The following is a 23,947-nucleotide window of genomic DNA, read 5'->3' as shown; positions in this document are numbered from 1 at the left end:
TGTTCCCCTCAACCTCCTTCATGGCACCTCGAGCCCCTTCTCATTTGTCCCACTCCTTAGGGACGTGAGCACTGTTTCCTTCTCAGGGTCTGAAGGCTGCTTGGGACCCCCACACACACACCACCACTCTCCAGGCTATGCCAGTTGGGTCTGACCAACAGGGACACTTTTCTCTGTGGGACACGAGCTCTGCCCCCAGGGAGCTTCCAGCCGGCTGCAACACTCCTCGATGTGAGGACACAAAGCCCAGAGCCTTGTCCCACTTCCAACCTGCATGATACAGTCAGTCCCGATGGCTTCCAGACAAATGTGCACTCAACTGGATCCTAAGTCGATGAGGTGCCCCAGTCCCTGGCCCTGGATGAGCCATTCTTCAGCCTCGTGCGCTCCTGCTGAGCCGGGGGAGGAGCTGAGCTCCGGGGAGTTCGGGAGCAGGTGGGGAGCTCAGAGCTTGGGGAGCTGCTGGAGCATCGCCTGGACAGAGTGAGGAAGACTTGCAGGGTCGGGGCCATCTCTTGTCGTATGGCGTGAATCTGAATTCACTCTGCTCAAACAGAACGCTACCCAGCGAGTGTGAGGCCAACCCTGCCGCTGCCCGAGGTCTCTGCGGTGGAAAGCAGAACAGTACTTGGCTGAAGCTGAGCGACAAATCCTGTTCCCTTCTTCCTTTAAGCACTTGCGGGGGGCTCCCTCCGCCCGATCAGGGGAGCGGCGAGGGCTGTGTGGCGCCAAAGGCAAGGAGCAGAGAAGGCAGCGACTTTCCTCCTCTCTCTCTAACCCAGCGGGAGGAGAAGCCACGCCGAGGAGAGGCGCTCCGAAAAGGAGCGCTGGCGACGCGCAGCTCTCGATAGCGGCCGCCGGGAGCCGGGAGCTGCGCGGCCGACAGCGACGGAGCGCGGTGCCGCCGCAGCCGGGGGCTCCGCTGCCGCACCGCCCGCACCGCCCGCACCGCACCGCGCCCGCCGCTCTGCCGCACCGCCCGCCGCCACCCGGGGCTCCGCCGCGCCGCTCCCCGCAGCCCTCGCAGCCCCACCGGACTCCGGGCAGCCCCGCCGCAGCCATGACCGCCGCCGCTCCGCCGCCGCTCCAACTTGGCGGCTGAGCCGAGGTAAGAGCCTGCTCGGGGTTGGAGATGGGGATGCTGTTCGTTTTGGGGAGCGCCTCGGGTTAGGAAAATGTGTCGGGGGCTGTGAGGGCTGCGACTCGAAGAGAGAGGGTGCTGGCGCCCGGGGTGGTATTACCGTTCGTAGGTGCCGGGGTGGGCGAAAGGGAAGGGTTTCGGCAAAAGTTTCTGAGGCTGCCTATGGCCGAGACGATGGCTGCAGAGGCACCTGGGGCTGCCGCGTGAATAGGAGGCAGCCGGCGGCTCTCCGAAGTTTGGGGCTTCCTTTCTGCTGGGTTGTCCGAGAGGCCCGGGCCGCCCGGGGGTGTGCGGGGCGGCGGCAGAGACGAGCTCGGCGCGGAGGGGCCATAGCAGTGCGGAACTGCGCGGAACACGACCCGCTCGGGCAGAGCCTCCGAGCGTGTCCCCGAGCAGCCCTCTCGGTCTCGAGTCTGCAGCTCGGAGTTTGGAAGGGAAGTGCTCTTCGGAGCTGACCAGTGCCCGCTGGTGATTCATTCTCCAAAGCTGCTGCAGGTTGCACAGAACCCGCGCCGCTCTCCACCAACACGCTGTACTGGGTTGCTTGTTTTGCCTCCGAGAAGCAAATTTCCTTTGCACCACCTCGGGAGAACCCCTTTCCCCCGAGGAAGACTCCGAGTGGAAGGCAGCACTGGGTAAACAACGGGGGTGGCCGGGGGAGTGGGGTCTGAGGCTGCCCTCAGGCACAGGACGTGCAGCCCCGACCTCCCGGGGATGAGGCTGGTTACTCTGTGGGCTGTCAAAAGAAGGAATTACCCAATCAAAAAGGCAGCGACCGCGTTTCTCCGACAAAACTTTGTGTTGTCATGAAAATGGCTGGCAGATGGAAAGCTTTCAGGAGCTGGATCGGCTTCGCTTCAGCTCCCTGAACCACCATCAGAGGCAGGTAATAAACACCGTTATTAAAGAATGAGTAATTTGCTGCAGCTCTAGCACGGTGGATTTGCACAGCAAATCCCTGCCATTGCCTGGTGCAGATCCGCCTCCCTGCCCTGGAGCCCTGCAGCCAGGCCTGGGATAATTGTTTGTGACACACCTCTGCCCACTGCTCCAAGAGGGTCTTTGTAGGCCGGACTTTGAGCCAGCTTCTCTCTGTCAGTAGGATTAATGATGGGCAAAGGATCAGTGTTTTAAGCTGAAAAGCCAAGACACGGTGCTGAGAGGGGGAAAAGCCCTTCATAGATATCCTCTCAATAGTCCTTACTGATGCTGTTTGTCTGCGAAGCAAAGAAGGCAGCAAAGCAGTTGGAATGCTCTGGTGAGCCTGGAGCAGAGTGCTGAACAGAGACATTGAAAAACTGCATAGCTGCCTCCAGAGGGAGCCTCCTTAAATACAGGGGTGGAGGGGGGGCAAATCCCCACCAGATGACTCCATTTCTTTGGCAGTAGCAGATATTAGCACCATTTGGTTTGCACAGCACCTATTGGCCAGGGTACCAGCTGAAGTTCATGTGATGTGCTCCTGTGCTGGACATCACTGTGCTGCTCACAGGCCATGGTGGGAAACTTTGGGGTTGGAAAGGTGAAGGAGCGATGTGCCGTGTCTGCAGTATAAGTTGTAAGTAAGGGAGAGCAGATTATAAGCAAATGAATGGAATATCTGAGCTGTGAGGGGAAGAGTGATGACCAACAAGAAGGAAATCCCCCTGAGCTGAATGAAGATAGAGGATAACACAAACAGGCTGGTGGGGAAGGGAGGTGATAGCAGCACCAGCCTTCAGGGTGCTTATGAATCATTTGTATGTATGAGTTTTAAACCAAGACAAATGTGCAGTTCCTAATAACTGATGTACGTTGCCAGCCTTGTCTGTTAGCAGGGGGACATGGTGAGAGCGCATGGCTTCATCCCATCTCAAACCCTCTGGAAGGGGTGGATATTTCCCTGTCCTCACTGGTGACAACCGCTAGCTGCATGCTGTGTCCTCATCCTTGCATTGTGCTGCTCTCATCTGGCCCAGGCCTCTTGCCTGGGTAAAAGTGGGGTCACCTTTGCCAGGTCAACCCTGAGCTGAGTGACAGGATGTGGTCAGGTTGCCATGGCCCTGGGGAGCTCACAGAGAGCCTGGAGGTGGAGGTGATGGGACTGGAGTAGGTGAAACGAGAGAGCTGGAAGAAGAGTTGGAGCCACATGGGATGTCAGTCGTGTTCTGTTCAGTGCTAGGAATAAACAGGAATGGAGAAAAACTATGTGAAACCGAAGACTGGAAGCACTAACAGAGAGAAACCAGCCATGAGTAAAATTACAACCCACATGTACGAGCTTCTGCTCGCCTTCCTGCAGCAGTGAGAACATCCTGGCAAAAAGCACATCCTCAGGGAACTCCGTGAGATGCCTTATGGCAGGGGCTCACAGTGCATGCAGGTTCCTGGGCAGGGAGCTTGGCTGGGCCAGAGCACTGCGCCCACAGTTCTGGTTCCCAGAAACCTTGCTCTCATGGACATTTCCAAGCAGGCATTAGCATTGAGGGTAGGGTGCCAATATGTGTTTGTCCAGAGGGCAGCAGCCACAGTATGTCCTTGTGGTGGTCCTGAGCTGAGCCAGGGGAGTTTGAAGCCTGAAATTGGTCTGAGTTCCTCTGGGGCAGAGAAGGCATTTTCCCCTGATGCTGGGCAGACATCTCTCCTGGGCTGCTTCCTCCAATAAATGCCATGCTGAGTGATGGCCTCCCCGCACTGGAGTCATTGTGCTGACTTGCACCAGCTCCCAGCGACTTGGTCCTCAAACCAACATTTTGCAGCGTGCAGAAGCCTCTGGTGAGAGCTGTCCATCACTTCTTGATTGGCACAAAGCGCTCCCACTGCCTCACTGGGGCTTGCTGGTGTGGGCAAAGATTGGTTGGGGGTGAGCATTCCAGTCCTGGGGGTCAAGATGTAGGTCCCAATGCAGCTGCCGGCACCTGGAGAGCTCTCCTGGCCTCGTCCTGGCCCCATTCCCGGCACAAAGCAGGCGGTTGCCCCATGACACCCCACTGCCTCTAGCAGCGGGGCATCCCCTGCATCCCCCCACCTCCCATCCATCCTGCAGGATCTCCCGCTCGCACATTTGTTCACTCGTTTGCATTTCTCCAGCTAAAAAAGGGACACCGAGAGGGCCCAAACGTGTTGATTTTACACCTCGCTACCCACACAGCCAAGCGTCTCATCGCTGCCTCCCTCCTCCATCCCGCTGCCATTCCCCAGCTCGGTCCCTGAGCACGGGGACACCTGGGGACCCCGCAGCCCCCGCGCTGCGTGGAGCTCCTGGGACACCTAGCGGCCACCTCTCCCCAAGGCGGCCGGGGGGGACCGCTGCCGCTGGGCCGCCCCACAGACTGATTTGCTGTTTTTTCCCCTTTTTCCTGAGCATGCCGACCTGCCGGGTGCCTTAGGACAGGCTACGTTGCCCTTCTCTCTCGGGAATGTGAGGACACGTAGCGCAATCATAGCTTTCTAATGAGCCCGAGGAGAAGGGCAGAGTGTTTGCTTGACAAGGCAGTTAGCTGATGATTGATTCCTGGAACAGCCACTTAATTCATCATTAACTGGACTAATTGCAAGCAGCATCCGTGCCGAGGGTCTCAGTGATTACTGCACTGCCAGCCTGGGGCAGCTGTGGGATGGGGTATGGAGGTGGGCTGCATGACACACGGAGCCGAATTTGGTGTGTTTTCATTGTCATGCCTTGTTTTGGTTCCTTCTATACCTTGTTGGAAAAGATCGCAGTACTCAAGGCGGATTTCCTGCTCTGCAGGGAAACCAGGAGAGCCAGGGAGAGCCCATCCCCATGGTTTATAGAATCGCAGAATCACAGAAAGGCTTGTGTTGAAGGGACCTCAAAGCCCACTCAGTCTCAACCTGTGAGCTGCCCCCCAACCAGCTTAGGCTGCCCAGGGCCCATCCAACCTGGCATTGAGTGCCTCTAGGGTTGGGGCACCACAGCTTCCCTGGGAAACATGCTTGTGGTGCTCGGGGTGAAGAGGCAGCTTTCAGGGGCGCTCAGCCTGACTGCAGGGAGCATACAGGGCTGAGGCCCGGGGCTCTGTGTCCCCCAGGGTGTTGTGCCTCTGTGCCATGTGTACACCTTGTGCCTGAGAGTACCTCACTGCTGCTGCCTGCTGCCAGCACCATGAGGCTAATTGCTCTCCATGCTACACTGTCATGCTTGTAATGAGGACAGACAGTGTCTGCTCTTCCCAGGCTGGGCTATTGCATCTTCTTTACTTTCATCACCCTGCTTCATTCCTCTTCCCCCAAGCCTAGTTATTACCAGGATTACTTTGCGAAGTTCCAGTGTGGCTAAATCTTATGTAGGATCCTGATAAACCACATAGGGTTTGGGAAAGCTCTGTCCATTCCTGCACACGTGTAGCTGGCACTGTGCCTCACTCTTCCTGCAGATCCCACCTGAATATTACCTGTAGTGTTTTTATAGCTCTGATCTCCACTAGGCTCTGCATCATCTTATATTCCTCAGAGCGAAAGACAACAAGAAAAGGGTTTTAGTGCAGGTCACTCTCTACAATCCTGGAGTGCTCTTAGATGTGACTCAAGTCAGCCAGCCCATGTCCCATCATCTGACCCCACCCTCTGAGATGCCCTTGGTGATCAGAGTTCTATCCAGCAGTAGCCCAGCTGTGTAGGGGTGCTCTTCCTGCCCTGCTCCATCATTTATCATGGCCTATATGTGTATATATATATATATATATATATATATATATATATACACATTTTGCTGAGGTTTTGCTGTGAGTTACTGGTGGCCTCACTGTGTCCAATCTCTGTTTGTTTTTCAGAGCTCCCATCCTGAATGCTCCCTGCTTCCCTCCCAGGCTGGCTATTGGGTTCTTAATTCCTCTCAGCCCCTTTCCCTTATTTCTGTCCCTCACTCCTGCTGTACATGCTACCCAGTTCTGTAAGCAGACTCATCTTCCCCTCCTCAGAATCAGTGCTGATGGCCTGGAGTGTGATAAGCAGCAGCCTCCACACCAGCAGCATCCCCTTGCTGACTCCTTCCCAGCACATCTGGTAGTGAAGCCAGAAGCATTCCTGGAGATGCCAGTGCCTCACCACTACCAGCAGCTTTGCTGGAGATGGGCTGATACAATTTGGTGATGCACAGAGACTGGACAGTCCATATTGTTTATTTAATAAAGAAAAATACCTCCATCCCCAGAGGAGTTCAAAGCTGGGTTGGATGGGGCTCTGGACAACCTGATGTAGTTTCTGATTTAGTGGGTATCAAACCTGCCCACATCAAGGGGTTGGTTCTTTAAGGTCCCTTCCAACCCAAACCATTCTATGACTTTGTTGTAAATCTGATTTGCATATTGAGGTAAGCATCATTATTTTGGTCTGTGCAGAAAATGAAAATATCTGTGATACCAACACGCATCACCCTTAAATATTGTGGAAATACTTCCTGGCCATCTGCTGCGTGAGCCATTGAGTACCTTATTGGCAAAGTGGGAGGGTAAAGAAAGCAGACAATGATTTTGGGGAGGGAGGTGTGGAGAGCATTCGTGCAGTGTTTTAGCAACGTGGGAGTGCTTTTGAATGGCTTCATTTTCCTAAACAGCTTTCAAAAATGTGCCAACTGCTGCCAACACAAAGCCCATCATCAGGGACACTTACAGCGGGCTTTGGCACTAAGAACTGTGCAGTACGGCAGAATTTGGCTGAGAGAACCGGGCCTTTTGGGAGGCAGTTGGGCTTTTTGCTCCCTGGAGTCCTCAAATCCAACTTCTTCATTTATATTTTCTTTCTGAGGATTGATTAGAAGCCAAAGCAATGTGCCTGCCATTGGTAGGGCCAGTGCGCCACAGGGAGCCCTATGGCAGGTAGCAGTGTGCTCTGCTTTGCAGCATCCAGCAGAGGAAGCAGCTGCAGAGGTCTCTGGGGAGCAGAGTGACATTTGGGGCTGCAAGGCAGGAGGGTGGCACGTTCTAGCAGCTGGGAGCATGCGGAGAGGGCTGGAAAAGAGGACACCCGGATATTGAGCAGCACAAAGCGATCATTCCTCTCTCCTGGGGGATTCTGATATTTCACTATACATTTTCAATGTGCTGAGGTGGGTTGGAAAGCCAAAACAGTAAGTGCTCCTTTGAAGAAATAGGGTTGAAATGTTTCAGCTCGGAAAATTTCATGTCAAAAGAAAAAGAAAAAAAGGCAGCAGAGTGTTTCAGAGTTCTGAAATGGAGGAAGGGAGTAAGGACTGGAATTTTCCTGAGGAAAAAACCAGTGTTGGCACTGGTAGCTGAGGACTCCTGGCTTTCCCCAGCTGTTGCCTCCCCACACCTCAGCTTTATCCCAGCCACAAAAGAGCCCATAGAGATTGTCCCATGTCTATGAAACCACTATCTGAGCATACTTTGTAGCAGTACAGATCGTGAGCCAGCTCTAAAGATGCAGAGGGACTGCTCCCATTGGGCTGCACATGGCCATATTGAGATGCGTTATAGACACAGCAATCTTAATCCAGCCTGAACCAGATTGCTTTGCTGCACAGCTGGATCCTTATCTTCCTACCAGCTGGGGAGGGACAAGGAGATGTTCATTTTGGTAGGAGCATTCAAGCTGTGGGAAGGGCTCTTCTTTTCCCTCACACTGACAAATCCTGTTCCCTCTGGCTTTGCTCACCTCGACATTGGCTCTGCATGGGCACTGGCTTCCCCATTGCCTTGCTGTGCAGAGGTAACAGCCCCCTCTGCTCTCTGCTCCCACAGGATTGCTCCTACCCTGCCAGCAGCATGGAGAGTGTGCGTGAGCTCCAGGACCCGCTGTTGGCCAAGGCTAATGGGCACCTCCACAGCAGCTATTCTTACCACCAGCACCACAGCCAAGACTACCCCGGACACCACTGCCAAGGGAAACTGTACTCCTACATCTTCCAAAACACTGGCGGAGCCAGGACTCACCAGCTGCTGGATGCCAGCTCCCTGCAGCTGGCTGTGGAAGCCTTGTACGGCCCCAATTTCATCCTTGTGAAAGATGACACTGCACTCAAAGCAAAGGACAGCAAGACAGAAAGCTGTGAGACTACTTTTACGGAAGGTAAAGAGGTTCCATCTGACAGCCCTGATGGGCATGATGCACAGGGGTCCTGCCTGGTAGAGAGTGACATTCGCATCCAGACTGTGTCCTACGAGGTGGAGGAGGAGGAGCTCCAGGAGTACGAGGTGAGCTTTGTGCAGAGGGTTGGCACCACACACCTTCTGTAGTGACTGGGCCAAGTGCTTGGCTTCCCTCCCAGGTCCCACTCTCTGCTGTCTCAGTCTCTGTGCACTCAGAATTTCTTCTTTCTGCTTAGAATTCCCACTCCCTTCCCCTCAGCACGGACCTCAGAAGGAGGTCACCAGCTTTTCTGCTGGCAGCCTGGAAAATGGGGCTATCTCTGCCGCACGTTTATGGTGACAGGAACCCTTTGACAAGGGCAATCTGTGGCCACTGTGATGCTGGATGTAATGGGAAATAGTGCTCCTGTTGCATAACAGCAAAATTCACATGCATGATGTCAGCGCAAGAAAGCTTAATATATCTAGGCAGATGAATCTTGCAGGGATAGAATAAAGCTGGCAAAGCAGCCTCATTCTGCACGTTACCGAGGACCTGGCAGGTCCCTGGAGCTTGCTGGAGCTGGTGCTTATCTGTTGGCACAGCTCTGCTGCTGCCCCTGGCTCTCCCCACCTCTCCGTGTCTTCCCACAGGCACACATCACTGCCAAATAGTTCAGCTGGGCAGGCCGTGGCCAAACACAGACAAGCTGATGGCAGTGATGTGAGAAATGGGATTGCTAAGAGGACAGGACACACTGCCACCGTGGTGGAGGCTCCAATTCAACCTCTTTCCTTCAATCTCTAAATTAGTTTAGCAGGATATCGATCTACTGATCCCTAATGGGGTTAAGGCACTTTGTTTAAGTTTGTTTAAGCTGACAAACAGCCAGCTCTGCCAAAGCTTCAGATATCTCAGTGTAAGAATATCTTGCAGGGAAATCCTAGACCCCAGCCGGTGAGCTCAGCGATGCTCTGGCAGGGAGCCGAGGCGCCTGAATGTGCTGAGCCATGGCTTTCCTCACCAAAGCCGGCTGAGCTGACTGAATATTTCTGAAACTCACGCCTTGAATGTGCAGCTGGGAGGTGTGTGGGGACCTGCAGCAGGATCAATCAGGAGCTGGGAGAACAGACAGGGCTGTTGGGCATGTGGGGTCACTGGGAGCAGTGGCTGGGCTTGCTGGGCTGCGGGGCAGCTCATGGAGGTGCGGGTGCAGCTCCCTGCAGGCCCTGACTTTGTTTATCTTTGCAGAGTGACTCCTCTAGTGACAGCGAAAGTGAGGACCAATTCCTGATGCTTCCCCCCCGGGATCACCTGGGCCTGGCCCTGTTCTCCATGCTGTGCTGCTTCTGGCCACTGGGAATTGCTGCCTTCTACTTCTCACAAGGGGTAAGAAATCCTTGGCCATGGGATCCTTTGCTCTCTTGCATGTACTCTGCCCTGCAGCAAAGGGTCCTGTAGGGCACTGGGCATCCTTTTGCCCATCTCTGTGCCCAGACCCCTGAGAGCCAAGGTAAGGAGTGCTTTGTGCTCCTGGATGTCTGCACAGCTGCTCTGAGGTTGCATGTCCTTCAGCTGCTGGTAGCTGAACTGCTTCCCTGCGCCTTCAGGTCTTATCTGGGGAACTGGGGCTCCTGTTGCTTTCCCACAGAAGGGTCTCATCCTCCAGCCAGGCAAAGGAACGTGGCATTTTCCATTTTCCCTCCCATTCTCCAACAATAAGGAGACACTGCTCTGTGATCCCATCTGCTGCTCATGCCCTGCAGACCAGACATGCTGGAGACTCTGGTCCCCATATCACCATACCTTTGTTTCTGCTCCTTACTCATCAAATTCTGTGCTCCCACACCAGGCTGTGTGAAACTGGAAAGCTTCATAAGTGTATAACAGGAGCATCTGTCACAGAGCCAGTGAGAGGACTGGGACCTGCAAAATGGCTGATTTCATGTTTCTGCACGTGGTACAGCACAGCATGCTGTATTCTCCATGTGTTAATATGCTTCGTACAATTCAAACTTAGCTCTGCTATAATTACCACTTGGGCTCACTCTGTGGGACACTGTGTCTGTGCACAGTGGCTGCCCAGATTTTAACAGGGCAACTAGAGCACCAGCCATGAGCAATACTGACAGCAGCTCTGAGTGCACCCTGAGCACATAGGGCAGCTGGATGTTGCCAGCCAGTGAGATAGCACCCATGTTGCCTCCATCACTGGCTTCACTGGCCCTCCTTTGTCAATAGGCTTCAGCTGAAGATTCAAAACAGCCAAAATCTTTTAAACATCATTAAACATAAGGTGTTCAAGAAATGTGTAGATGTGGCACTGAGGCACATGATCAGTGGGCATGGTGAGGATGAGATGCTGGTTGGACTGGATGATCTTAGCGGTCTTTTCCAACCTTAATGGTTCTGTGATTCTAAATGGCCTATTGTCCCTTCAGTTTGGTGCTCTCCTAGCACTCCTGGGATAAGGTAGCCAGCTGATTTGGCTGTACACTTTGAAAGCACATAAGCCGTGGCTCCTACATAGTCACAATATTCTTCCTAAGATCTTTTTAAACACAGAGCGATCAGCAAAAATGCAGAGCATCAGCAGACTTCCCACTTAGCCCACTCAAGGCACCAAAATCTGTTCGCAAAGCACAGTGACATAACCACATTGGAACGCACTCCACGATAAATTTAGGTATCAAAAAACACAGTGCTGGCCTAGGACTCTTCTCAGGTTCATACAGAGAGGGACACATGCAGAGGGGACAACAGAGAGGCCACTTATCTGAGACTCCTTGCTTTGAGTAGTAAAATATGAACCTCTGGAAGGGTTTGCCATGTTTTTGTTGAGAGAGGCGCTTGGGTGTCCATACAGCCCACTTTTAGCTTCTGCAGTTGAATGAGGCATGTTCCAGCGGGTGCACATCCATCCCTCTGCATGTGGCTGCCTCAACCTGTGTTGCACACAGGTGAGAAGGTACAGTGGTGTGTGCTTCTTCTCCTTCCAGACTAGCAAGGCTGTCTCCAAAGGAGATTTCCACCTGGCCAGTTCAGCTTCCCGCCGAGCTCTCTTCCTTGCTGCGCTCTCTATAACCATCGGTACAGGTGTGTACGTCGGGGTGGTGGTGGCACTCATTGCATATCTCTCCAAAGGAGGCCACATGTAACTGCTGCCTGCACACCAGCGTGATCCCCAGCCACCACTCCTCCTGGGATCAAGTCTTCCTGTGGAGCACAGGGTGCCAGTGCTTGCAAGGGCTGCTGGCATAGCAGGACCCAAGCTTGGATGCCCGATGCCAGCTCTTTCCCTTTTCAGACGCTCAGTAGATCCTTGGAGATACTCAAAAGCCAGCTGGATGTGGCTGTGGGCAAGCAGCTCTTTGGAGGCCCTGCTTGAGCAAAGCTTGGACTAGATGCCCCCCAGAAGTCCCTTTCCAGCCTCAACTATTGTGTCCTCCCTGGCACTGTGGGGTGACACCATCTGACAGCAGGGAACTGACCTGACCACAGGGATCAGGAGAAGCACAGTGGAAGATGTGTAAAAGCAATGCTGTGTGCTGCTGCTGGCTGCTGCCACCACTCCACTCTAGGGCCACTACTTCCTCCCCCAGCCCTGCATTAGGGACAGCCATCACAGATGCCCAGGCTTTGCCCATGAAGGGGACAGGCAAAGAGGAATGACTGCTCTTTCTTTGGGCATCTGGAGCCATGGTGTGGTTTCAGGACTCCTATGATGAGGACAACAGTCTCCTGTCAGTGCCATCAGCAGCACCTGGCCCTTCAGCTGCAGCAAAGGAGGAGGGTGCAGCATGAACATGACCAAAAGACATGCTCTGGAGTGCTCTCTGCATCCCTTCCAGACGGACCTAGAGTAGCTGGCTTGCTCCAGATGAGAACCAAGAAGAAATGCAGGCTGGTGCTTGCAGACAGTCGCTGATCACCAAAGATGGTAGCAAAACCCACAAGGTTTTCCAGTGTTCACAGTGATTGTCCCAATAACTGTATTTCAGAGCTTCTGAAGAGCTGGCATCCCATGGTGATCTGAAGATATTTGCAGTGGGAATTGCTGCCCACGATGTGACTGCAGGGTGTGGAGGGAAGATCTTGACTCTCAATATTGAATTGGGGTTTTGTGCACCAGGAGTGGGGAGCACAAGACTGGCATGGCATACAGAGCTCAGGTGGGTGCAGGAAGCAAGGATCCAGAGAGGAGGAGGCTGGGGGGGAGCACAAAAAATGGGGACACCCCAACACTCTTTTTTCCACATCTTGGAGAGGGGCATCTCCATCTGTCCAAAGGCCTCTGCTGACTAGGAAGTACTGTACATCCATGCCTACAACTGACTTCTGCTAATTTGTATGTTGCCAGTGACACACCAAGTGCTTCAGGGGTGGACACAAAGGCAGTGACTGCCCCAAAGGTTCAAAGGTCTTTCCTCACCCCCTCTCTGATGCCCTCTCACCCCTCTTCCACTGGCGCTGCAAGTGGTGCAATGTGCTCCTCACATGTACATTTCATCCTAAAGAAGCATGTTAATGTCTGCAATTCCTGTTGTACTCGAGCCATAAAGGAGAGAAGCACATCAGAGACCTGTTCAGAAGCAGCTTCCATTATGTTTTATAATGTGGAAGAGCTAATAAAAGAGCAGGCAAAACAACAGTTTGTGCTAACACAGGGCTGCAGAGGAAAGAGGTGAGCTCTGCAGGCTGCTGTGGGAGCACTGATACAGCCAAGAGCTGGAGGTTTTCTGCAGCTCCCCACGGAGATGAGCATCCAGCTGTTGGCTTGGCAATGTGGGGGGAGCCGTGCTGCAGTGTGTATCACAGCCAGCAGCCTGTGCTGCGATGGGCTGGGCTGTTAGCCTTGAGTGAGGGACAAAAACTGGGTAGAGAGAGGCTGGAGGATTGGTGTTCAGGCTGCTCTGCCTGGAGAAAAGGCTTCAAATAAAATGTGCTCAAAGAAGATCCTGCACACCTCTGGGTCCAGCTCCTGGTCCCTACAGGAGCATTCCCAACCCTTCCCATGTCTCTTTTCTGCCCCTTTGTCTTCTTTAATTGGAGGCACAGGGGAAAGAACTGGGCTGGAGGGCCAACAGAATTAAAGTGTTTTCCACTAATAGCCTGAATCTCTGATGAACTTGTAAAGAGGGGGAAAGGGGCCGAGCAAGCACATCCCTAAGGGAGGTATTATGCAAATGGAGAAATTAGTTGGAAACAGCCTGAAGGGAAACATGGAAATTGAAACCTGAAGACCAGCACAGAGACTGCTGCTGAATAACTTATCACAGATGCCCAGCATCTGCTGCAGCCACCAGAGCACAAGCAGAAAGGCAGTGAGCACAGCAGTCAGGGAACAGGAGAGATCCAGAAATGTGACTGAGCTAAGAAAAATTTAAATATATATATATAAAACTCAATCAGTAGGCACAGAAGAGGTTATTCCCTCCTGTTCTCCCTCAGTTCCCCTTGGTATCCTCAGCCCCATGGCAGAGTTCCACAGGTGTCCTGACCCCATGGGACATTAACCTAAATGATGACACCTATTTGCTACTGAGCCTCCCCCACAGAGGCAGCAGGTTCTGCATGACACCCCTATCTCCAACCTACTGCATGGGCAGGATCCTGCAGCCCCCCAGACCCACTGCTCAAAAGTGACCATCTCAGCACTGTGGTCCTGCCAGCACCTCTGTCCCTTGCTCTGGGCTGGTGACACCACAAGGCCAGAGAGGGCACAGTGCAGGGTGTCCACCTGGCTTGTATGTGTATGGGCAGACACAGCCCCTTCCCAGGAGCAACTGCTTTCCTTGGGGCAAAACTGCCTCTTCCACCCCACGTGTGTCCTCTGGGGATGGCAAGGAAGGAGCTGGAGGGAAAAACAAGCAGAGTCCATCCTTCTCCTCTTTTAATGGCACAGCCAGTTTTTTCCCTTCACAGCAATTCAGTGTTGAAATAGCTCATTAAGTGGGATTGGGTACATTTTCTATTCCTGTTAAAAAAAAAAAAAATAATAATAATCAAGGAAAAGAACAGTGCAACCCAGCACATCCCTGAGGCAGCCTCCCCTCTCCCCTTGGCTCCCCACAGACAGCCTGCAGCAGGGCACACACAGCCCATGGCCAGGCCACCACCTCTCTGGGACCTAGTGGAAGATTTTCAGGATAAAAGCCAACCAAAGCAGCATCAGCTCTGAGAGCAGGGTGCTCATTACCTCTCCTCCACCATCATCAACATGGGAACGTTCCATGAGGCTTAGCTGTCCCATTCTGCTTCTGCCTCCATGTATCTGCAATGCCCAGGTTGGGGGATGCTTGGGAATGGTTGGACACTATTCTGCAGCACTGTCACAGAGTTCTTCTCCAAAACTCATGTATTTTCCAGACATTGACTGTGCTAAACGAATGTGACACATCAGTGCTCTTGCTGTCTAGAAAAGTAACAGCAGCACCTGGATTTTGGCCAGGTACCACTGTCAGCCATAGCTAGTCCAAAACAGCTATAATGAGTTTAGATGGGTTATTAACATTGCAGAAGATCTGTTTGTCTTGAGGACAAAGACCTTGAGGAGCAGCTTGAGGAATGATCTACTTCCACATTTACATTAGCAAGTTGGCATGGAAGGGAGGGATGCATTGGTGACATTTGCTAATGAGACAAAATCAGGAGGATATGGAAATAGATAATAGGAGTAACACAACTGGACAACTCAGCAGACCAGAGCAGCGGTGCTGGGATGGGATCAAGCAGTGGGAAATGCAAAGGGGTTGAATGGAGAGGCTTACACAGGGGACTGATCCAGATAATCCCCTTTTCTCCTCATCTTGTCCTCCCTTTCCCACGTATATTTTCTCAATAATTAATTGTTTTTGTGTTTGTTGGCTCGGATCTGAATGGCAGCACTGGCTTCTCTGTCCTGCAGCTGCATGTCTTCCTCATGGTTCCAGCAAGGCCCAAGAGCTGCTCATGCCCCAGGAGCAGCAAGAGCCTGGGGCAAACAAAGCCCCACTGCAGGACTGCCTAAGGCAGCTCTGCTAATGGGAAGGCAAGGGGGACCACCAGGGATCCAGGAGCTTTTGTAAAGACATCACTTCTATCACGAAGAATGCATCTAAAAAGCCAATTGCCAAGCTAGCTGCACATTAAATTTCAAGACTGCTGATTTTTGAGCCCAGAGGAAGGACAGCTTCCAGGCAGAGACCACTGCCCACCACAGCCACAATAGCAGAGCTCCCACACTGCCAAGGAGTGGCACGTGGACCAGCTCTTCCCAGCTGCAGGCCATTACCGCTCATTAAGTCATTTGGAGTCGCATGGTTTATTAGGCAGGCTTATTGCCCTGCTAGCTGCCACACTTAACATCCCTGTTTAACAGGAGCACTCACCATGTAACTATTCAGTTTTACTGCAGGGATGATCCTCTGCCTCTGTCAGCCGGCATCTGCCTTTGCTCCATCCGCTTGTGTTGTCACCAGGTGGAATGGTGCTCTTACCCACCTGAGGACAGGGATACGGCAGGGTGGCATTGCTGTCCCTGTCCTCCAACCACTTCTACCAAACTCCTGCCCTGTGACACAGCTGTGACCCAGGCAGAGTCTCACCACCTCAGCCTGGCACAGCATGACAGATGTGAACTGCGTGTCAGGTGGCAGGGGCTGCTCCCTACAGGCTTCATGGGCCCCAGTCTCTGCATTTCAACCTCTTTTTACTGTTTTCATTTCCACCTTGGCTGGGGTTGGTGCTTTAATGCCTCCTTCTGCTCACTGTGTCACATGCGTAAGTGTAAAATTCCTTGGAAGGAAAAGTATTATTTTTTTATGTGATGCCCCATCCAGGCACCCAGCTAAAGACAAGGAGAGCATCATACTTGGATCTCTTCAAGAGAGCCCCTCAACCATTTTGCAAGATAACAGTAGATGACTGAACAGCAGGTTGATGTAAGGTGGGCAAAAATCCCCATTTGAGAGGAGACAGACAATGGTAACAAAGATGAGCCATCCCTCTATCCTGCAGAGGGCTGGGAAGCCCCCACAGGCTTTCCTGCATACCCACAGCATGCTGGATATAAATCCTAGCCCCATTCCTGCTGCTGCCCACAGCTCAGGGCCACCCAAGAGAGCTGAGTTTGATGGTCACACAAGCCATCCTCTGTCCCCTAGGTTCAGTAGAGAGAGCACACAGCTTTGATCTAGAGACCCTGTGCACCTTCACAGCTTGCTGCTGCCATAGAGAGCAGCTACCTCCAGCCCCAGCAGTTCAGAGATACAGATAATCATTCTAGAGTAATTACCAGCTTACTCCCTTGGAGGAGTTCTCTAGTGAGAAATCACTGGCAGCTAATTACTCCAATTACTTCCTGACACACAGAGCTCTCTGCAGTGGCACCAACAAGCACTGCTCACCATCTTCCTGCTCCTCACTGCAGGGGCCTGAATGACTCTTCCCACAGCACCCACCACCCCAGACCCCTCCTATAAGACCACACACTGTATACTGGTATTCATTCTCCCCACAGAGAACATTTTCCAGGAGCATCAATGGTGGTGAGATCCTGCTGGCACTCAGTGTTGCTCCACCACATCACTAGGGCCTAAGGGTACCACAGGACCATTCTGATCCCTCATGCACAAGAGAGGAACCACACAGGACTGGGAGTGGAAGTTTTTATTGCTTTCAATTCTTACAAGTTGGGTGTACACAGCCATGTCTGCCACAGGCACACTGTAAGGTGACAGCCACACCACACTGGATTTGTAGCATGAGTCAGGGAAAGCAGACTTTGGGCCCACAGAACCTGGTCTCTGCCCCACAGCAGGCAGACACCTCCACATAGGCACTAGGGAAAAGACACAGATAAGGCAGCTGCCAGCCCTGAGAGAGTAAAGGACTGTGAAAGAGGTAACTGCTACATGACCAGAAAAGTTGTAAAGCTGCTTCAGTGCCTACAAAAGACACCAGCTTCTGACTTGGTAAGGGAGCCCCAGCACAGACTGCACCAGGGACACAAACCAAACCCCCTCCCCTCTACCTGCCTCTGTTCCCTCTAGGGGAAATCAGGGCAGCTGGGACAAGTATTAAAAGCCAAAAAGCCAAAGCAGCACCAGGTGAAGCCTTCAGCCTCCTTAACAAGGAGAAGCACAGGTTAGATGTTATCCCTCAGTGCTGAGCACTCCTCCAGCCCCTCCTTCTCACCAAGGGGATGCTGGGCATCTCTGTGCTGAGTGCTGCATGTCCCCATCACTTCTTCACACAAATGCCCAGGGCAGAGAGGCCTTCACACCCTCTACCACCAGCATACACCAGAAGTTTGACAGAATCCTATGACCCCTTCTTGTTCCCCAAGTGCAAAGGCAGCAAAACCCCTTTGCCCCTCTCCTTTGGGGCAGTCAGTACCTGCCTCCCACTCCTTCCATCTCCAGGAGTGGGCACTGCGTAGGCATTCTCATATCCGATTCAACCACACAGAAAAGAAAAATCAGGGACTACAAACAAAAGAAAACCAACCCAAAAGTTTGACCTTGGCCCTGACCTGGACACCCCACCTGTGGGTCGCAGGGCACATCAATGGAGAACCATAGCCAGGTGGACCTCATGCATCCACAAGGGTCAGCCCGTCATGCAAGGCACGCTTCCACATGTAGTAGGTGGAGCGGGCTGTGAGGGGGAAACGGGCACTAAACTCCTTGTAGGTGGGGAAGGTCTTCGACTCAAAACGCTGCTGCAGGAACAGCTTGGCTTGTGCCTTGAACTGGGTGGTGGCAATCACATCCATCACAAACATTTGGCTGTTGGCTCTCTCAGACACAGGGTAGCCTGAAATGGTGGCATTGTACGGAGTGGCTGGTGCTGACTTGTCCAGATGCTTGGCTGCTACCTCCATGTGGAGCTGGGGTTTGACACTTGGCTCAGATCTCCGCGGTGCCAGGGAAGTAAGCCTGTTCAGTGGCCACTTGGAGCTGGGAAGGCGACGTTGCCCAGATGCTTGGCTCCTACTCTTCCAAAACCAGTAGGTTGTGGAGGAGAGCATTGGATAGCGCAGGCGAAACTTGCTGAATGGCAGCTGCCACTGCTGGACCTGCCTCCGGGCCACATCTCGTAGCTGCTTCCTCCAGCACAGGGAGGGCTTGAGCTGCAGGAGACTCCTGGTTGCCGGCTGATCTCCGTTCAGCTTCTTCCTAGCAGGCAAGCTGCTTGGCTTCAGCTGCAGAAGTGGCTTTTCTATGGCTAGAGGTTTCTGGTTATTCAAGGGAGGCTGGAAGGGTTTGAAGTTGGGGTTCTCTTTGATTGCTTTTCTTCGCCAGTTGTAGTAAGTGGACCTGGAGATGCCGGGGAAGCTGTGCTTGAAGCACCTGTAAGGCACCAGAGTGTTCATGGATATACATTTCTCCAGGTAGGATTTGGCTCCTCGCATGAAGATCCCTGCTTGGACTGGGTCTAGGGAAGGACTCGGGGGCCTTAAGCTTGCTTCTGCCTTCATTGGCTCATTAACATCAGACTTCTTTGGGACCTCCCTGTGAAGCTCCTGCAGCCCATTGGCCTCAGCCAGAGCAGAGGCATCACCATTGACCGTGCTCTGCATCTCATGTTTCCAGGCATAGTATGTGGATCGGGAGATTTCTGGAAACATTTGTCGGAAGTGCTGGAGCGGGACAATGTTGCCCTCTTGAAAGCACGACTGGAGGAAGTGTTTAGCTGCAAACCTGGCAGCTGCTTTCTGCCGGTGTTCCCGAGACTGGCGCTTCCAGCGGTAGAAGGTGCTCTTAGTAATGTTGTACCTGTCACGCAGGTTGGAGTAGGTCAACTGGGGGTCACTGTTCAGCAGCTCCAAGGTCTTCATGGGCTGGACAGGAGGCTCTGATGAAGGCATTGTGGGCTCCAGCTCCTCCAAACCAACCACAGCCACAAAGTACTGTGCTTTGAAGACCTGCCTGGAGAGTTGCTGCCCCGACCACATGATGTGAAGAGTGGAGGTCCGTGGGCCACACTTCCTGGGCCGGATGAGCCGGTTGAAATATGGCCGGATCTTCAGGTTGCTCATGGGATAGATTGAGTAAATGTTACACTGCAGCACTGAGGCAAGTGCATAGACATGCCACATATTGGCAAAGGTGCCAGGAAAACAGGTAGCTTTGATATCTGCATCGAAGATAGCCTCCAGGATAGCCATGGGTAGGCTGGTCATCTCTGGTGTTTCCTCTGTGCAGAGGGAGTAACGGGCAGCCTGCAGCATCACCTTGGAGTCAATCATGCCATTCAGGTAGTACTGCTTGTGCAGCAGCATCTCCACCACTGTGCGCACCTGCAGCTCCAGGCTGAGGCTGGGGTTGCCCCAGAGCAGCACACTGGCTGCCTCAAAGAGGCGGTTCCCCTCACCTTTGCAAACCAGGGGCAGCATGTTACTTGGAGCATCCTCAGGGTACAGGCTCCTGGCTACTCGATCAACTTCCAGCTCCTCTTGAAATTGCCTCCTGCCATAGCCAGGAAGGGGAAAAGATGACAGGGTCCTTTCTGCCTCCAACGCAGCACTGGCAAGGCCCTCCAGACCAAAGCATTCGGTGGCTTCTTGCAGCTCCTGCAGCACAGACTGCACCAGCTGGTGCCGCTGGATCATCCTGAAGGACAGCAGAAAGGCAGAAGTCACTTGAGATCTAGGCAGGGCACACTCCAGACTGCCAGGGTCAGCTCTTTCCTGAAGGTCAGGAAAGGGGAAGAGCATAGAGGAAAGGTCCCTGTTCTCCCCACAGCCATCATCCCAAGGACAAAGGAGAAAGCCTGGGTCCCCCCAGGCAGACTTGGGACAGATACATGAACTCTGCTTGCTCTCCAGTGACCTCCTGCGGGCAGCAGGTATGGCACACAGCTTCTAAAGATGTGTGCCTGGGATAGATGGGTGAAACTGAGCAATGACTGCATCCATTAGGGAAGGAGATGGGGCCACTCTCTGCCCCACACAACTGGTTTTCTACCCAGTCTCACCCCTGCAGCTTGGGCCCTGCTGCCAGTGCCTACAGTCAGCAATGAGAAAATCTTGGAGGTAAAGCATTTGTCATCTCACCAGGGACAGAGCAATGCTGTGTTAGAGGTGCAGAGGGACCAGACTACAAAGCGTTCAGCCCAGTAGAAGGTACAAAGTGATTTCTCCCTCCCTTGAAGCAAGCCTCTGCTGCTGCAACCATCACATATAGCTAAAAGTCACCACAAAACCCGAGATGGGAGAAGCAGCTGGAGCCAATACAGGCATGGTTACTGCTGCCTGCGCTGACACTAGGTGTCACTTGCTGCTCAGCAGAGAAGCACTGCCAGCAGAGACAAGGAGCAAAAGAAGCCCTACCAGGCAGGAGGCAGCACAGAAGAGTAGATGGGGCAAGAGCTGGGTGGGCAGTTCAGAGGCTGTGTGAAGCCCTCTTCCTCTTCCCAGTTTCAGCAAGTCCCAGTCCTGCAAGCCAATTTCCACTCAGACAATACAGGGAGTCAAACTTGCATCCTCTCCTTTGTCAGCGCTCCTAACACTCACATGGTTCTGCTTCTGCCACTCCCGGAGTTCCCACTGGGCTACAGTCTTTACCCCACAATCCAGCCCTTTCAGTAGATCCCTTTCCAGCACTGTTTTGCCACCAGCCAGCCTGAGCCCCTCACTCCAGCAACCCCCACTTGCCCACAGCTCACAACACATCCCCCAGAGCAGCCCATTCTGGTCCATTTTCTCCTCATGCATAGTCCTGCTCATTCATGTGACACCCCCCACGTATCGGGCATCACTTTGTAGTCTGCCTCATTCCTATCCCAGCTGGAGACTCACCTTCCCACAGCACTTCAGAGGTATCATTATGCACTCACAACTCCTCAGGGAGATGGCAAAACAGCAGTGCCAGGCAGGAGAGGCAGCAGTCCAGAGCAAAGCAGATGTCCTGCCTGACCTTTCCCTATTCTCAGTCCTGTTACTATTGCTGTAGTATCTACAGCCCCAGCCACGATCAAACAGCAAGTAGAACAAGGTGCCACATATCACACTGCTACACCCAGGCCACTTCACCCCAGGGAGCCTCTGTGCTGCTGTTGACCCTTCCATTAACCAAGGCAGCTCCCCTCCCTGCCTCCAGCTCCTCCACTGCTCCTGCATGATGGAGGTCAGCTGTGGGGAATCACCCAACAGAATCAACTCAGGAGACAGCAGCACACAGCTGAGAAACAAAGGCACAGACTTGCCCTCAGAATCCTCAGCCCAAGTCAGTATAGGGTTGTGTGCTGGGTCTGGCTGAGATAGAGTTAATACTGTTCACATCAGCTCCTGTGGTGCTGTGTTTTACATTTGTAACCAACACAATGCTGCTGACACACTGAAGTTCTAACTATCGCTAAAGTGTTTGCAGAGCATCTAGTCCTTCTGTTTCTCACTCTACTCCTCCAGTGAAGAGCAGAGAAGTCCCTTGATGCAGTCAGCCAGGGAGGGCCACAGTACACCCAGGCCCTCATTCTCCATGGCCACATTGCCCTAAAGCCTTCAGGAAAGCTGAATGAGCCGAGACAAATTTTTCCCTGGGGGATGATGAGGAGCCAGCATAGGCTAGAAAACACTAGGCACGCACCCGGTCCTCATGGCCCGGTGTCCATTTCCCATTCCCTCACAGCTCGAGGAGTGGAAAATAAGAATTAGAGGCACAGAATTGAATCCTTTTCTTAAGTAATACCCCGCAGCCTCAGTGTCACTGCCAGCTCCTGCTGCCTGGAGCTGGAGCAGCAGAATCTCACAGGCAAGCCTAAGGCAAAAGCCACAGCTCAAGCATCACAGATAAGCTCTGAGCTAGTGTGCAAGGGGCCAGGCAAGGCAGCAGCAGAGGATGTACAGCAGCCAGGGTAAACTCCTTCGCTCTCAACATGGAGGAGTTGCTGTTCAGTGAGGGTTTTTCCCTTTTTCTCCTGCTGAACATGACAGACAAGCACTTCCCAAACCGTCTCAGCTCCAAGAACAGCCAAGGGAATTTTTCCCCCCGCTGATAAAGGTTTTAGCTAACCCGGCCTCTTTTGCATTGTAACAGATAAGCAAGCACTTGCAGATCACGTTCCCTCACCTAAACTGATGGGCTGGTGGCATCCAGTAGTGCAAGTTCCCCAGGTCAGCCCCAATACGCTCCCACCAGCAGGAATCCAGGAGACTGAGACCGGCAGCACTCAGCAGGGCAGTGCTGGAGCCCCATCAGCTCACAGAGCTCCTTCTGAGCCCCAGCTGTGCTCTCAGGCTACTATGGCAGCAAGGGCTTCCACCAGAAGCCTGCTCCCAGCACTCACATTCCCACCCCTAGAAAAGAGGAGGCACTTGAAGACCAAGAGAGGAAAAAAATACAAAATATATATATGAACGCTGACTGACTAACCCAGGCCACAGCATCACAACTACATCTGCCCAGGGACATTCTCCTAGAAAGAGAAACTTACGCCCAAGCAGCACCTGACAACAGACACTGCCCCGCTCCGCGGGTACACACGTGGGCAGCTCTGCGGCCACTCGGGGCTCTCCCAGGGAGCAGCAGCACCCGGCGTGGCCCTGCGGCGCGGCCGGAGCGGAGCTCCGTGCCCAGCGGGCCGGGTTACAGCCCGCCCTGTCGCCCGGGGGACAAAGGGACGCACAGCCACAGGGAACGAGAGCCGCTGAGCCCCGCCGGGAGCAGCAGAGCGGGACAGGACGGCTCTCGGAGCCCCGCGCTGGAAAGGAAGGGAGGCCGGGAACGAGGCGGCGGCTGCTACAGCTGCAGCCGCCGTCGGGGCAACCCCGACCGTACTCACCTGACTCCACAGGTCGCACCCCACCCGCGCCCTCCGCCGCTCCGCACCTTTAAGGGCGGCGGCAGGAAGCGGCGCGGAGCCGCCGCCGCCGCGGCCCCGGTGCCAGCCCCGCAGTGACCCTCGGGAGCGGGCGGCCGCGTGCGGCGCCGGGCCGGGTCGGGCCGGGCCGCCCCTCCCCGCCGGGCTCGGCTGGGCTCGGCTCCCCTCCCCCGCCAGGAAGCGGGCCATCCCCGCCGCCCCGGCCCAGATGAAAGCGGAGCGGGACGGGGGTCACTTCCAAAGCTAAAGTGATAATGGCCATTGTCCTGCCGCCGCGGCGCTTAAAGGGCCCGCGGCGCCCGCCTCTGCGGCAGCCGGCTCGGAACCCCTCGGGATGCTGCAGCACACACCGCCATCCGTGCCCCACGGTGTCCTGCTGCCCCGCAGCAACCTCGGATGGCCGTAGCGCAGCTGTCCCCGCTTGGGCTGCTGATGCCTGCCTGGCCCTTGTGCTTGGCATGGTGAAAGCATATGCCACTGCGTGGGTGCCAGGTCTGGAGCAGATCACGCTGTGGCCATTGGACATGTGTCCCAACCCGAGACCGCTAGACCTATGGAGGCTCCAGAACCTACTAGTTTGTCTGCAGGAGGCACCAAGATGAGGGCAGCCCTTTTCCCGATCTCACCTCCTGTTCACGTTTGTGCCACCCACCTGGGGCAGCCTTCCTTCCTGCTATCTCTGTCCTGCCGCCTAATCTCTGGCCCCGGATCCCCCTCCTTAACTCCAGCACACACAATGGGTCCATCTGGGGCATCATGTGAGGCTGTGCAAACAGCGGGTGCTCCAGGCACGTCTCTCCAGCATCTCTAAGCTTCCAAACTCAGCTCCACCCTGTGTCCTCCTTAAAGCTCAGAGTGCCCAGAGCTTCCTCCAGGACCTTCCTCTTCCAAATCTCTATCCAAACCCTTGCCTATTCCAAAGCTCCAGCTGAGCTCTGGGCCTCCCACCACCCACTGAACCACTCACTCCTG

General features: G+C 53.9%; 2 protein-coding genes across 2 annotated transcripts; one reads left to right on the top strand and one right to left on the bottom strand.

Annotated features, from left to right (window-relative positions):
- Window positions 1–969: 969 nt before the first annotated feature.
- Window positions 970–13,280, top strand: SYNDIG1L (synapse differentiation inducing 1 like). Its single transcript, XM_015865235.3, has 4 exons — window positions 970–1,108; window positions 7,843–8,295; window positions 9,422–9,559; window positions 11,170–13,280. Exons 2-4 carry the CDS (start codon window positions 7,867–7,869, stop codon window positions 11,326–11,328), a joined length of 726 nt encoding a protein of 241 aa, XP_015720721.1. The 5' UTR covers window positions 970–1,108; window positions 7,843–7,866; the 3' UTR covers window positions 11,329–13,280.
- Window positions 13,281–16,804: 3,524 nt separating this feature from the next.
- On the bottom strand, window positions 16,805–23,141 carry VRTN (vertebrae development associated). The gene is made up of 2 exons (XM_015865236.3): window positions 22,937–23,141; window positions 16,805–19,767 (listed from the first exon to the last, which is right to left on the bottom strand). The coding sequence occupies exon 2, from the start codon at window positions 19,764–19,766 to the stop codon at window positions 17,745–17,747; it is 2,022 nt and encodes a 673-aa protein (XP_015720722.2). The 5' UTR covers window position 19,767; window positions 22,937–23,141; the 3' UTR covers window positions 16,805–17,744.
- Window positions 23,142–23,947: the final 806 nt, after the last annotated feature.

The sequence above is a fragment of the Coturnix japonica genome, chromosome 5 (genome assembly GCF_054131305.1).
Source record: "Coturnix japonica strain WE chromosome 5, WE-NBRP24, whole genome shotgun sequence".
NCBI lineage: Eukaryota > Metazoa > Chordata > Aves > Galliformes > Phasianidae > Coturnix > Coturnix japonica.
This window is presented reverse-complemented; position numbering and strand designations above follow the sequence as displayed.